General features: G+C 39.9%; 1 protein-coding gene across 1 annotated transcript in view; it reads left to right on the top strand.

Annotated features, from left to right (window-relative positions):
• Positions 1 to 13,870, top strand: part of CFAP43 (cilia and flagella associated protein 43) — a 102,414-nt gene that overhangs the window by 38,659 nt on the left and 49,885 nt on the right. Inside the window, exon 10 of the mRNA XM_061163155.1 lies at positions 772 to 852. Coding sequence (XP_061019138.1) covers positions 772 to 852 — 81 coding nt within the window. The remainder of the gene's footprint in view (positions 1 to 771; positions 853 to 13,870) is intronic.

Below are 13,870 nucleotides of genomic sequence, written 5' to 3'. Positions count from 1 at the left end.
GCATATTAAAAAGCAGAGACATTACTTTACATATTAAACACATATTTAATATGCATTTAATACATATTAAATATATATTTACATATTGCTTTACATATTAAAAAACAGAGACATTACAATAAAGGTCCGTGTAGTTAAAGCTATGGTTTTTCCAGTATTCATGTATGGATGTGAGAGTTGGACTATAAGGAAACCTGAGCGCCGAAGAATTGATGCTTTTGAACTGTGGTGTTGGAAAAGACTCTTGAGAGTCCCTTGGACTGTAAGAAGATCCAACCAGTCCATCCCAGAGGAGATCAGTCCTGAATATTCATTGGAAGGACTGATGCTGAAGCTGAAACTCCAATACTTTGGCCACCTTATGTGAAGAACTGACTCATTTGAAAAGACCCTAATGCTAGGAAAGATTGAAGGTGGGAAGAGAAGGGGATGACAGAGGATAAGATGGTTGGATGGCATCACCAACTCAATGGACATAAGTTTGACTAAACTCTGGGAGTTGGTGATAGACAGGGAGACCTGGCGTGCTGCAGTCCATAGGCTTGCAGAGTCAGACATGACTGAGCAACTGAACTGAACTGAAAGGTAATAGTTAATATTTGTTCAAATCAGAAGTATGAACATTGAGATTGTAAAGTAATTTTAAGCCACATAAATAAAATGAAATTTTATTTTAAATCATCAGTGATTGACATACTAGGAACAAATTTAGAACATGCTGCCGTAGCAGTCTTGTTTTCCATTTGAGTTTTATTTTTCTTTCTTTTACAGACACTCACACAGTCAGGGGAAGTTTGTGTTTGGGGTATAGAGGATGGTGCTTGTGTCAGCAGGATTTATCTGAATATCCAAGTAAGTGTGCCTTACAAATGGATTTTTAAAAAATACTGAATTCTAATCCAGCCTACCTTTCTGTGTTCACATGGCAATAGTCTGTGAAAATACTTGTTACAGAGATGTTAATGTATTTTACCTTATATGTTTAGAGTAATTCTTGTGTATAAAGTGTGTTCCACAGCCCAGAAGGTAGAACATAAGGTATTGTGTTGGTATATGGGAAAGAACAAACTTTTCCTTGGTGGCAATTATTTCTGAAACCCTAGTGATTTATGTCTCACTTATGCTGCAAATTCATTGTGGATTGACAGGATCTCTTTTCCCCCGTGGTCTTTCAGGGAACAAAACCAACAGGGGCTCCACCATTTAATAGCTCCTCAGTACCATGGGATGGGCTTCCCACGTGGCTCAGTGGTAAAGAATCCACCCGACAATGCAGAAGATGCAGGAGACGAGGGTTAGATCTCTGGGTTGGGAAGATCCCCTGGAGGAGGAAATGGCAACCCACTCCAGTATTCTTGCCTGAAAATCTTCCATGCATAGAGGAGCCTGGCAGGCTACAGTCCATGGGGTCACAAAGAGTTGGACACAACTGAGCAACTGACTGTGCACGCACACCATGGGATGGGAAGAGTTCTGGAGAGTCTTGAACTAGCAATTAAGTGTTTTTAATAAAAAACGAAACATTCCTTGGCCGTAACTAGGTAAATGGCCCCATCTAACTGCAAGGGGATCAGTTATAAATGAAAGAAAGGTGCCATTCTAACCAGCTTGAGCCAAAAATGAAAAAGTGTGGGCTATTGACTCAATTAACTATAAAATATAGAGCTTCTCTGGGCTCAGCTGTGACTTTATCCAGCAACTCAAATGATATTACCAAGGATCTCATCTTTCTTTCTGTCTGTGTACTATCTCTTAATTTCATCTAAGACTTCGTGTGATACCCAAATGCCACAAATACCAACCTCACATCAGATCATCAGGGAAGAAAACCTCCTACAATGGGAGGAGGAAGAGAAAAGAAGTTTCTCCTTTTCAGAAGGCTTTGTAAATATATCCTAATGTCTTAATAACACCCCTGAACTAATCACTGTGGACAGGGGCATGAGAAATGCTAGTTGGCTTAAAATCAGCCTTGGAAATGAGACTTAGATCTATTCCACTTAACTGAAAATAGAAGAGAGATGGTTTCTTAACTTAAAGGATATTCAAGAAATTTTCCAGAAGGAAGGTGTATGTATGCTGGGTGGCAAACTACAGTTGCTCACCTAAACCTAAGCATAACCTACCATAAGGTGATACTGTTCTTTCCACCATGGTCATGGTGCACATAAAAATAATATTTTAAAAGTATAAAAAGACCAAGAAGCAATGGTAAGGCTATTTTTTCCTTAAGTTATCATTTTTTCTATATTACGTAATTCTCGATGAGATATGGATCTACATAGTAGAAAGAAAAGTTACAATCCTTCTCTATTGTAAATTAAAATCTCAATTAATAATGCAAGATGAGCACTGTTTATAATAGCCAGGACATGGAAGCAACCTAGATGTCCATCAGCAGACGAATGGATAAGGAAGCTGTGGTACATATACACCATGGAATATTACTCAGCCATTAAAAAGAATTCATTTGAATCAGTTCTCATGAGATGGATGAAACTGGAGCCCATTATACAGAGTGAAGTAAGCCAGAAAGATAAAGAACATTACAGTATACTAACACATATGTATGGAATTTAGAAAGATGGTAATGATGACCCTATATGCAAAACAGAAAAAGAGACACAGATGTACAGAACAGACTTTTGGACTCTGTGGGAGAAGGCAAGGGTGGGATGTTTAGAGAGAACAGCATCGAAACATATATATTATCAAGGGTGAAACAGATCACCAGCCCAGGCTGCATGCATGAGACAAGTGCTCGGGCCTGGTGCACTGGGAAGACCCAGAGGAATCGGGAGGAGGTGGGAGGGGGGATCGGGATGGGGAATACATGTAAATCCATGGCTGATTCATGTCAATGTATGGCAAAAACCACTACAATATGGTAAAGTAATTAGCCTCCAACTAATAAAAATAAATGGAAAAAAAATAATGCAAGATGAAGCATCATACTTCATATAAGAGGATACAAGATGCAAAAGATATATAATTCAATGAGATAAGTAAACTCATCCTAAAAAGTAAAGATAAAAATTCTTACCTAAAAGAACATGTGTAGACTCCATGCAGTGTGGCAAAGGTTTATATGTATTCATTTCTGTTAGAATTACTAGAACTAGAAAAATCTTAAAGTTCATCTGATCACACCTCCTTTTACAGATGAGAGACTTACAAACCTAAGGGTCTGTATAATCAGAACTTACCTTGCACTTCCTGGCTAAGGAGGGATAGGAAAGTCGCTCAGTCATGTCCAACTCTTTGCAAGCCCCTATTCATTGGTGGAACCTCTGTTGGCTTTGTTCCCTGAAAGACCATGGGGGAAAACAGATCCTGTCGATCCACAATGAATTTGCAGCATGAGTGAGATATAAATCACTAGGGTTTCAGAAATAATTGCCACCAAGGAAAAGTTCATTCTTTCCCATATACCAATACAATACCTTGGGCTATACAGTCCTTGGATTTCTCCAGGCCAAAATACTGGAGTGGGTAGCCTTTCCCTTCTCTAGGGGATCTTCCCAACCCAGGGTTCAAACCCAGGCCTCCTACATTGCAGGCAGATTCTTTACCAGCTGAGCCACAAGGGAAGCCCAAGAATACTGAAGTGTGTAGACTATCCCTTCTCCAGCAGATCTTCCCAACCCAGGAATCAAACCAGGGTCTTCTGCATTGCAGGTGGATTCTTTACCAACTGAGCCACCCGGGAAGCCCAAGGAGGGATATAGTTACCATCAAAAGACCTCTTTCTGCTTCAGATATCTTCCTTTCCCCTGACCAGAAGGGAGAGATTTGGGCAACTGTCACAGTTAAGCAGGCATCCCTTCATTGAGCTCAACACCAAGCATGGTACATTCATGCAGATCAACCTTTGTTGGGAAGAATCAGTGATTTTTCCTTACTGAAGATTACTGCTACCCTCTGGAGAATTGATAAGTGGGTTGATCCAGCAGTACAGAGGCTAGATCTCCCTGCCTATGCCCAGGACTGTATTCTCCATGAACATTTTAGGTAGTGGTCCTCAGAGAACCCTGCTTAGCATCATGATGGCAGGATGCCCAAACACTAGTACCTTCACTTGATGTTACCTGCTAGGGTAACTAAGATCCCTCCAAATATTGCTGCATATTTTTAGCCTAGTCAACTATTGCCCTGGAATGGAGGTTAATTTCAACTGATTGTGTTGAGCAAACACAGATACACACACACACTAAGAGCTCCCATAAAGGTTTTCAGCTTAAAAAAACCCCAAACCCTCACCACTTTGTTCCCAGTTTCATACTGCTGCTGCTGCTGCTGCTAAGTCACTTCAGTCGTCTCCGACTCTGTGCGACCCCATAGATGGCAGCCCACTAGGCTCCGCCGTCCCTGGGATTCTCCAGGCAAGAACACTGGAGTGGGCTGCCATTTCCTTCTCCAGTGCATGAAAGTGAAAAGTGAAAGTGAAGTCACTCAGTCATGTCCGACTCTTAGCGAGATACCAATAATAAAAAAAAGACTCAACCTGGTTAAGCCTCAGAAAATTCACTTTAAAAAATAAAAGGAAAGGGGGAAGGAGCCAAGATGGCAGAGGAGTAGGACGGGGAGACCACTTTCTCTCCTACAAATTCAACAAAAGAATAACTGAACGCAGAGCAAACTTCACAAAACAACTTCTGATCGCTAGCTGAGGTCATCAGGTGCCCAGAAAAGCAGCCCATTGTCTTCGAAAGGAGGTAGGACAAAATATAAAAGATAAAAAGTGAGACAAAAGAGCTAAGGATGGAGATCCGTCCCGGGAAGGGAGTCTTAGGCGGCATTGCTTGGGGTAGGGTCCGGGCCTGAGTGCCCTGAGGACAATCAGAGGGAGCTTCTGTGAGTTGCCAACTTGAACTGTGGGAGAACAAAAGAGAGAGAGAGAAAATTAACCGGCCCGAACACACTGCCGGCCGTTCGCAGAACAAAGGGACCGAGAAAGTCCAGAGAAGAGCTCGCAGGCTGTGGACCGGCCCAGCCCCGCTGGAGGCAGGAGGCAGGGGGGAGGGGAAGGGGGCAGGCTCGGCCCCAAGGACCGCATCCCCTGCCGCACTGCAAACAGGCCTCCAGTACTAATCAAAGACCTCCTGAGATTCTGGATGGTCGACATCCGCCAGGAGGGTCGCGGCGAGACACAGGGCGCAGGCACCCGACCGGCCTGGGCGGAGACTGGGGCTGGGGACGCGGAGGGCAGAAGGCGCACGCACCTGACTGGCGCCGTCGGAAACTGAGACTGGGACCGCGGAAGGGAGTGGGCGCACCGCACCAGGGGAGAGTGCGCCCGTCAAGCCCCTGGCTGCCTGGACCGCTCTGACGGGGAAGGCACGAAGAGCAGGCGCAGCTTTTTTGTTCTGCGCTTTTGTGGAATACCCGAGGGCTGGAACGGCGCGCAGCGCGGGGCGCGCTCCATATGGAGCAGCCTGGAGCCTGAGCAGCGCAGACGGAGAAAGCAGCGCCAGCCCCTCCCCGCAGAGCGACAGAACTAGCTACCTGAATAAGAGTCCACCTCCGCCCACCTGTGTCAGGGCGGAAATGAGGCTCTGAAGAGACCGGCAAACAGAAGCCAAATAAACAAAGAGAACCGCTTCAAAAGGGACCGGTGCAACGGATTAAAATCCCTGTAGAAAACACCGACTACACCAGAAAGGGCCTGTAGATATCGAGAAGTGTAAGCTGGAAGGAGGAGCTATCTGAAACTGAGCCGAACCCACACTGACCGCAACAGCTCCAGAGAAATTCCTAGATATATTTTTACTTTTTTTTTTTTTTTTTTAAGTAAGAAAAAAAAACTTTTTAAAATTTTTTTTTTATTTTTTATTTTTTCTCTTTTATTTTCCTTTAAAATTCCCTATTACTCCCCCATTACTCCTTAACTTTCATTTTCATAAATTTTTACGATTTTTTTAATTAGGGAAAAAAAACTTTTTTTTTCTTTCTTTCTTTTTCTTTCCTTTTTCTCTTCTATTTTCTATTTTTCTTTTTCTCTTATTTCTTTTAAAGTCCTCTAGTACTCCTCTACTACTCCTTAATTTTCATTTTCATTACACTATAACCTTACAAAAAAAAAAAAAGAGAAGCCCTATTTTTAAACTGAACTTCATATATATTTCTAAAATTTTTTTGTGTGTTTTGGTTTTTGTTTTTAATATAGTATTTTTAAGAGTCTAACCTCTACTCTAGATTTTTAATTTATGTTTTTCAGTATGTGATATAAATTGTGAACATTTAAGAATCCAATATTCAGTTCCCATTTTTATTCAGGAGTGTGTTGATTATTCTCTCCCAATCTTGACTCTCTGTTTTCTACCTCAGAACACCTCTATTTCCTCCTTTCCCCTTCTCTTCCCAATCCAATTCTGTGAATCTTTGTAGGTGTCTGGGCTACGGAGAACACTCTGGGAACAGACAACTGCGTAGATCTGTCTCTCTCCTCTTGAGTCCCCCTTTTTCTCCTCCTACTCATCTCTATCTCCCTGCTCCCTCTCCTCTTCTTCATGTAACTCTGTGAACCTCTCTGGGTGTCCCTAACGGGGGAGAATCTTTTTGCCATTAACCTAGAAGTTTTATTATCAGTGCTGTATAGTTGGAGAAGTCCTGAGTCTACAGGAAGAATAAAACTGAAATCCAGAGGCAGGAGACTTAAGCCCAAAACCTGAGAACACCAGAAAACTCCTGACTACATGGAACTTTAAGTAATAAGTGACCGTCCAAAAGCCTCCATACCTACACTGAAACCAACCACCACCTAAGAGCCAATAAGTTTTAGAGCAAGACATACCACGCAGATTCTCCAGCAACGCAGGAACATAGCCCTGAACGTCAACATACAGGCTGCCTAAGGTCACACCTAACACATAGACCCATCTCAAAACTCATTACTGGGCACTCCATTGCTCTCCAAAGAGAAGAAATCAAGTTCCACGCACCAGAACACTATGCAAGCTTCCCTAACCAGGAAACCTTGACAAGCCAATCGTCTAACCCCACCCACTGGGTAAATCCTCCACAATAAAAAGGAACCACAGACCTCCAGAATACAGAAAGCCCACTCCAGACACAGCAATCTAAACAAGATGAAAAGGCAAAGAAATACCCAACAGGTAAAGGAACATGAAAAATGCCCACCAAGTCAAACAAAAGAGGAGGAGATAGGGAATCTACCTGAAAAAGAATTTAGAATAATGATAATAAAAATGATCCAAAATCTTGAAAACAAAATGGAGTTACAGATAAATAGCCTGGAGACAAAGATTGAAAAGATGCAAGAAATGTTTAATAAAGACCTAGAAGAAATAAAAAAGAGTCAATTAAAAATGAATAATGCAATGAATGAGATCAAAAACACTCTGGAGGGAACCAAGAGTAGAATAACAGAGACAGAAGATAGGATAAGTGAGGTAGAAGATAAAATGGTGGAAATAAATGAAGCAAAGAGGAAAAAAGAAAAAAGGATCAAAAGAAATGAGGACAACCTCAGGGACCTCTGGGACAATGTGAAATGCCCCAACATTCGAATCGTAGGAGTCCCAGAAGAAGAAGACAAAAAGAAAGGCCATGAGAAAATACTCGAGGAGATAATAGCTGAAAACTTCCCTAAAATGGGGAAGGAAATAGCCACCCAAGTCCAAGAAACCCAGAGAGTCCCAAACAAGATAAACCCAAGGCGAAACACCCCAAGACACATATTAATCAAATTAACAAAGATCAAACACAAAGAACAAATACTAAAAGCAGCAAGGGAGAAACAACAAATAACACACAAAGGGATTCCCATAAGGATAACAGCTGATCTATCAACAGAAACCCTCCAGGCCAGAAGGGAATGGCAGGACATACTGAAAGTAATGAAAGAGAATAACCTACAACCTAGATTACTGTATCCAGCAAGGATCTCATTCAGATATGAAGGAGAATTCAAAAGCTTTACAGACAAGCAAAAGCTGAGAGAATTCAGCACCACCAAACCAGCTCTTCAACAAATGCTAAAGGATCTTCTCTAGACAGGAAATGCAGAAAGGTTGTATAAATGTGAACCCAAAACAACAAAGTAAATGGCAATGGGACCACACCTATCAATAATTACCTTAAATGTAAATGGGTTGAATGCCTCAACCAAAAGACAAAGATTGGCTGAATGGATACAAAAACAAGACCCCTATATATGCTGTCTACAAGAGACCCACCTCAAAGCAAGAGACACATACAGACTAAAAGTGAAGGGCTGGAAAAAAATATTTCACGTAAACAGAGACCAAAAGAAAGCAGGAATCGCAATATTCATATCAGATAAATTAGACTTTCAAATGAAGGATGTGAAAAGAGACAAAGAAGGACACTACATAATGATCAAAGGATCAATCCAAGAAGAAGATATAACAATTATAAATATATATGCACCCAACATAGGAGCACCGCAATATGTACGGCAAACGCTAATGAGTATGAAAGAGGAAATTAATAGTAACACAATAATAGTGGGAGACTTTAATACGCCACTCACAACTATGGATAGATCAACTAAACAGAAAATTAACAAGGAAACACAAACCTTAAATGACACAATGGACCAGCTAGACCTAATTGATATCTATAGGACATTTCACCCCAAAACAATCAACTTCACCTTTTTCTCAAGTGCACACGGAACCTTCTCCAGAATAGATCACATCCTGGGCCATAAATCTGGTCTTGGAAAATTCGAAAAAATTGAAATCATTCCAGTCATCTTTTCTGACCACAGTGCAGTAAGATTAGATCTCAATTACAGGAAAAAAATTGTTAAAACTTCAAACATATGGAGGCTAAATAACACGCTTCTGAATAACCAACAAATCATAGAAGAAATCAAAAAAGAAATCAAAATATGTATAGAAATGAATGAAAATGAAAACACAACAACCCAAAACCTATGGGACACTGTAAAAGCAGTGCTAAGGGGAAGGTTCATAGCATTACAGGCTTACATCAAGAAACAAGAAAAAAACCAAATAAATAACCTAACTCTACACCTAAAGCAATTAGAGAAGCAAGAAATGAAGAACCCCAGGGTTAGCAGAAGGAAAGAAATCTTAAAAATCAGGGCAGAAATAAATGCAATAGAAACTAAAGAAACCATAGCAAAAATCAACAAAGCTAAAAGCTGGTTTTTTGAAAAAATAAACAAAATTGACAAACCATTAGCAAGACTCATTAAGAAACAAAGAGAGAAGAACCAAATTAACAAAATTAGAAATGAAAATGGAGAGATCACAATAGACAACACTGAAATACAAAGGATCATAAGAGACTACTACCAGCAGCTCTATGCCAATAAAATGGACAACTTGGATGAAATGGACAAATTCTTAGAAAAGTATAACTTTCCAAAACTGAACCAGGAAGAAATAGAAGATCTTAACAGACCCATCACAAGCAAGGAAATCGAAACTGTAATCAAAAATCTTCCAGCAAACAAAAGCCCAGGACCAGATGGCTTCACAGCTGAATTCTACCAAAAATTTAGAGAAGAGCTAACACCTATCTTATTCAAACTCTTCCAGAAAATTGCAGATGAAGGTAAGCTTCCAAACTCATTCTATGAGGCCACCATCACCCTAATTCCAAAACCAGACAAAGATGCCACAAAAAAAGAAAACTACAGGCCAATATCACTGATGAACATAGATGCAAAAATCCTTAACAAAATTCTAGCAAACAGAATCCAACAACATATTAAAAAAATCATACACCATGACCAAGTGGGCTTTATCCCAGGAATGCAAGGATTCTTTAATATCCGCAAATCAATCAGTGTAATACACCACATTAACAAATTGAAAGATAAAAACCATATGATTATCTCAATAGATGCAGAGAAAGCCTTTGACAAAATTCAACACTCATTTATGATTAAAACTCTCCAGAAAGCAGGAATAGAAGGAACATACCTCAACATAATAAAAGCTATATATGACAAACCCACAGCAAGCATCACCCTCAATGGTGAAAAATTGAAAGCATTTCCCCTGAAATCAGGAACAAGACAAGGGTGCCCAGTCTCACCACTACTATTCAACATAGTGTTGGAAGTTTTGGCCACAGCAATCAGAGCAGAAAAAGAAGTAAAAGGAATCCAGATAGGAAAAGAAGAAGTGAAACTCTCACTGTTTGCAGATGACATGATCCTCTACATAGAGAACCCTAAAGACTCTTCCAGAAAATTACTAGAGCTAGTCAATGAATATAGTAAAGTTGCAGGATATAAAATTAACACACAGAAATCCCTTGCATTCCTATATACTAACAATGAAAAAACAGAAAGAGAAATTAAGGAAACAATACCATTCACCATTGCAACAAAAAGAATAAAATACTTAGGAGTATATCTACCTAAAGAAACAAAAGACATATACATAGAAAACTATAAAACACTGATGAAAGAAATCAAAGAGGACACAAACAGATGGAGAAACATACCGTGTTCATGGATTGGAAGAATCAATATTGTCAAAATGGCTATTCTACCCAGAGCAATCTATAGATTCAACGCAATCCCTGTCAAGCTACCAACGGTATTCTTCACAGAACTAGGACAAATAATTTCACAATTTGTATGGAAATACAAAAAACCTCGAATAGCCAAAGTAATCTTGAGAAAGAAGAATGGAACTGGAGGAATCAACCTGCCTGACTTCAGGCTCTACTAAAAGCCACAGTCATCAAGACAGTATGGTACTAGCACAAAGACAGAAATATAGATCAATGGAAGAGAATAGAAGGCCCAGAGATAAATCCACGAACCTATGGACACCTTATCTTTGACAAAGGAGGCAAGGATATATAATGGAAAAAAGACAACCTCTTTAACAAGTAGTGCTGGGAAAACTGGTCAACCACTTGTAAAAGAATGAAACTAGAACACTTTCTAACACCATACACAAAAATAAACTCAAAATGGATTAAAGATCTAAATGTAAGACCAGAAACTATAAAACTCCTAGAGGAGAACATAGGCAAAACACTCTCCAACATAAATCACAGCAAGATCCTCTATGACCCACCTCCCAGAATATTGGAAATAAAAGCAAAACTAAACAAATGGGACCTAATGAAACTTAAAAGCTTTTGCACTACAAAGGAAACTATAAGTAAGGTGAAAAGACAGCCCTCAGATTGGGAGAAAATAATAGCAAATGAAGAAACAGACAAAGGATTAATCTCAAAAATATACAAGCAACTCCTGAAGCTCAATTCTAGAAAAATAAATGACCCAATCAAAAAATGGGCCAAAGAACTAAACAGACATTTCTCCAAAGAAGACATACAGATGGCTAACAAACACATGAAAAGATGCTCAACATCACTCATTATTAGAGAAATGCAAATCAAAACCACAATGAGGTACCATTACACGCCAGTCAGGATTGCTGCTATCCAAAAGTCTGCAAGCAATAAATGCTGGAGAGGGTGTGGAGAAAAGGGAACCCTCTTACACTGTTGGTGGGAATGCAAACTAGTACAGCCACTATGGAAAACAGTGTGGAGATTTCTTAAAATACTGGAAATAGAACTGCCATATGACCCAGCAATCCCACTTCTGGGCAAACACACTGAGGAAACCAGATCTGAAAGAGACACGTGCACCCCAATGTTCATCGCAGCACTGTTTATAATAGCCAGGACATGGAAGCAACCTAGATGCCCATCAGCAGATGAATGGATAAGGAAGCTGTGGTACATATACACCATGGAATATTACTCAGCCGTTAAAAAGAATTCATCTGAATCAGTCCTAATGAGATGGATGAAACTGGAGGCCATTATACAGAGTGAAGTAAGCCAGAAAGATAAAGAACATTACAGCATACTAACACATATATATGGAATTTAGAAAGATGGTAACAATAACCCTATATGCAAAACAGAAAAAGAGACACAGAAATACAGAACAGACTTTTGAACTCTGTGGGAGAAGGTGAGGGTGGGATGTTTCAAAAGAACAGCATGTATATTATCTAGGGTGAAACAGATCACCAGCCCAGGTGGGATGCATGAGACAAGTGCTCGGGCCTGGTGCACTGGGAAGACCCAGAGGAATCGGGTGGAGAGGGAGGTGGGAGGGGGGATCAGGATGGGGAATACGTGTAAATCTATGGCTGATTCATATCAATGTATGACAAAACCCACTGAAATGTTGTGAAGTCATTAGCCTCCAACTAATAAAAAAAAAAAAAAAGCCAATGAGCTGTTCTGAATAAAATAACTTGAATAAAATAAATAAATAAAGTAGGGCTGTTAAATATTAAAAAAAAATAAAATAAAAGGAAAACCTGCTCAATGGAGAAACTGCATTCTAATGAGGCAGGACACCTGAGTTTTCCTCTGAGCTTTGTTATCAGCTTTGGGATCCTGGGGGCAAATTGCTACATTTTTCTTTGCCTCTGCTTTCTAATCTGCAAAAGGATGATCTCAAGATCTTTTCTATTTCTAGCATTCTGTTGTTTTATTTAAAACAACCTCCAAAATGTCATTATGTTCATACAGGGGTCCCCCTCTCTGGTGTTTCTTGTGCCAATAGAGCAAGACTGAGTTTGGTTCAACAGCAAAGGAAAATCTTATTCTTTGATCAGAGGGTGGAGAGGTGGGAGCTCTTCTTCTAGAGCACATGCTTTCATCACAGTGGCTGAGGCTGCTCTATAGAGTTCTCCTTGGGGGCGGGCAGAGTTGTCATGGGGCCAGCCCAGCCATGATGCTCCCCTCTATATCCAAGTTCTGGGTGCCGCATCTCTGTGCATAGCCACCCCTGCTGCCATCCAAAGTCTTGAATTGAGGTGTTACTGGCAGTACATCTCCACACGGCCACGAAGTTGAGGTGTTGCAGCGGTCTCACACTAAGTACTCTGGTCTGAAGTGCTGGGTGCAAGACTGCTGCACATGTGCCCTGTGAGCAGGTGAAATTAGACTAAAGCACAAATGAAGAGCTTAGACCTTGTCGCCTAGTTTCCATCTGACTTTTCTGGGGGACCCCAGTGGGCTTTGTCAGTGAAAACTATAGAGAAATGAATCTGATTCCTTAAGTATCATGACCACAAATTTGTTCTCTTAGATATCATCTTCTGTAAATGACTGTTAGATAAGCAGGACTCTGTGATGTGTTTCTTTGGTGACAGGCCATGTGCTCCATGATACAGTTATTTTTTGACGTCTTCCTCAGTTATACCAGGATCTAATATTATCCAGCAGATGAATGCTGATTTTTATAAATCACTAACATTCAATAAAGATGTCCAAAAGATTCTAGGAATATATTTTAAATTTCCTATTTTATTTTTCATTATTATTGTGTATAATCATTTTCTAATCAATTAAGGATAAAAATGAAACCATGGTTTAAAGTTCAGGCAATTTTCTCATATTTTATCATTTCAATTTTAGGATAAAAGAGTGTGATATTTAGATTCCTATGACTTCTTATGTGATTGATTAGCTGAAGAATGTTGAGTGTATAATTTGTAATACCACATGACACTTGCCACTCCTCTCATTCTGTAGGCTTTTCAAATAAACTGTAGAACTCTTAAATGTAGGAAAGCAGACTTCATTTTCTGGTGCAGTGAAGCTGGGGTTTAATTTATTTTATTTTTTATGGAAGTTAATTGATTTACAGTATTATGCTAATTTTTCAGGCGAACAGCATAGTGATTCAGTATTTTTGTAGAGTATACTCAATTATAGCTTATTATAAGATTAGTGGGTATAATTCCCTGTGTTATACAGTGTACCCTTTTGCTAATGTGTTTTATATCTAGTAGTTTATGTCTGTTAATCCCATGCCCCTGTTTTACCCTGCCCGCCCCCCTCCTTTGGTTTTCCATAT

This window comes from Dama dama, chromosome 15 (assembly GCF_033118175.1).
Source record: "Dama dama isolate Ldn47 chromosome 15, ASM3311817v1, whole genome shotgun sequence".
NCBI classification, from domain to species: Eukaryota; Metazoa; Chordata; class Mammalia; order Artiodactyla; family Cervidae; genus Dama; species Dama dama.
This window is presented reverse-complemented; position numbering and strand designations above follow the sequence as displayed.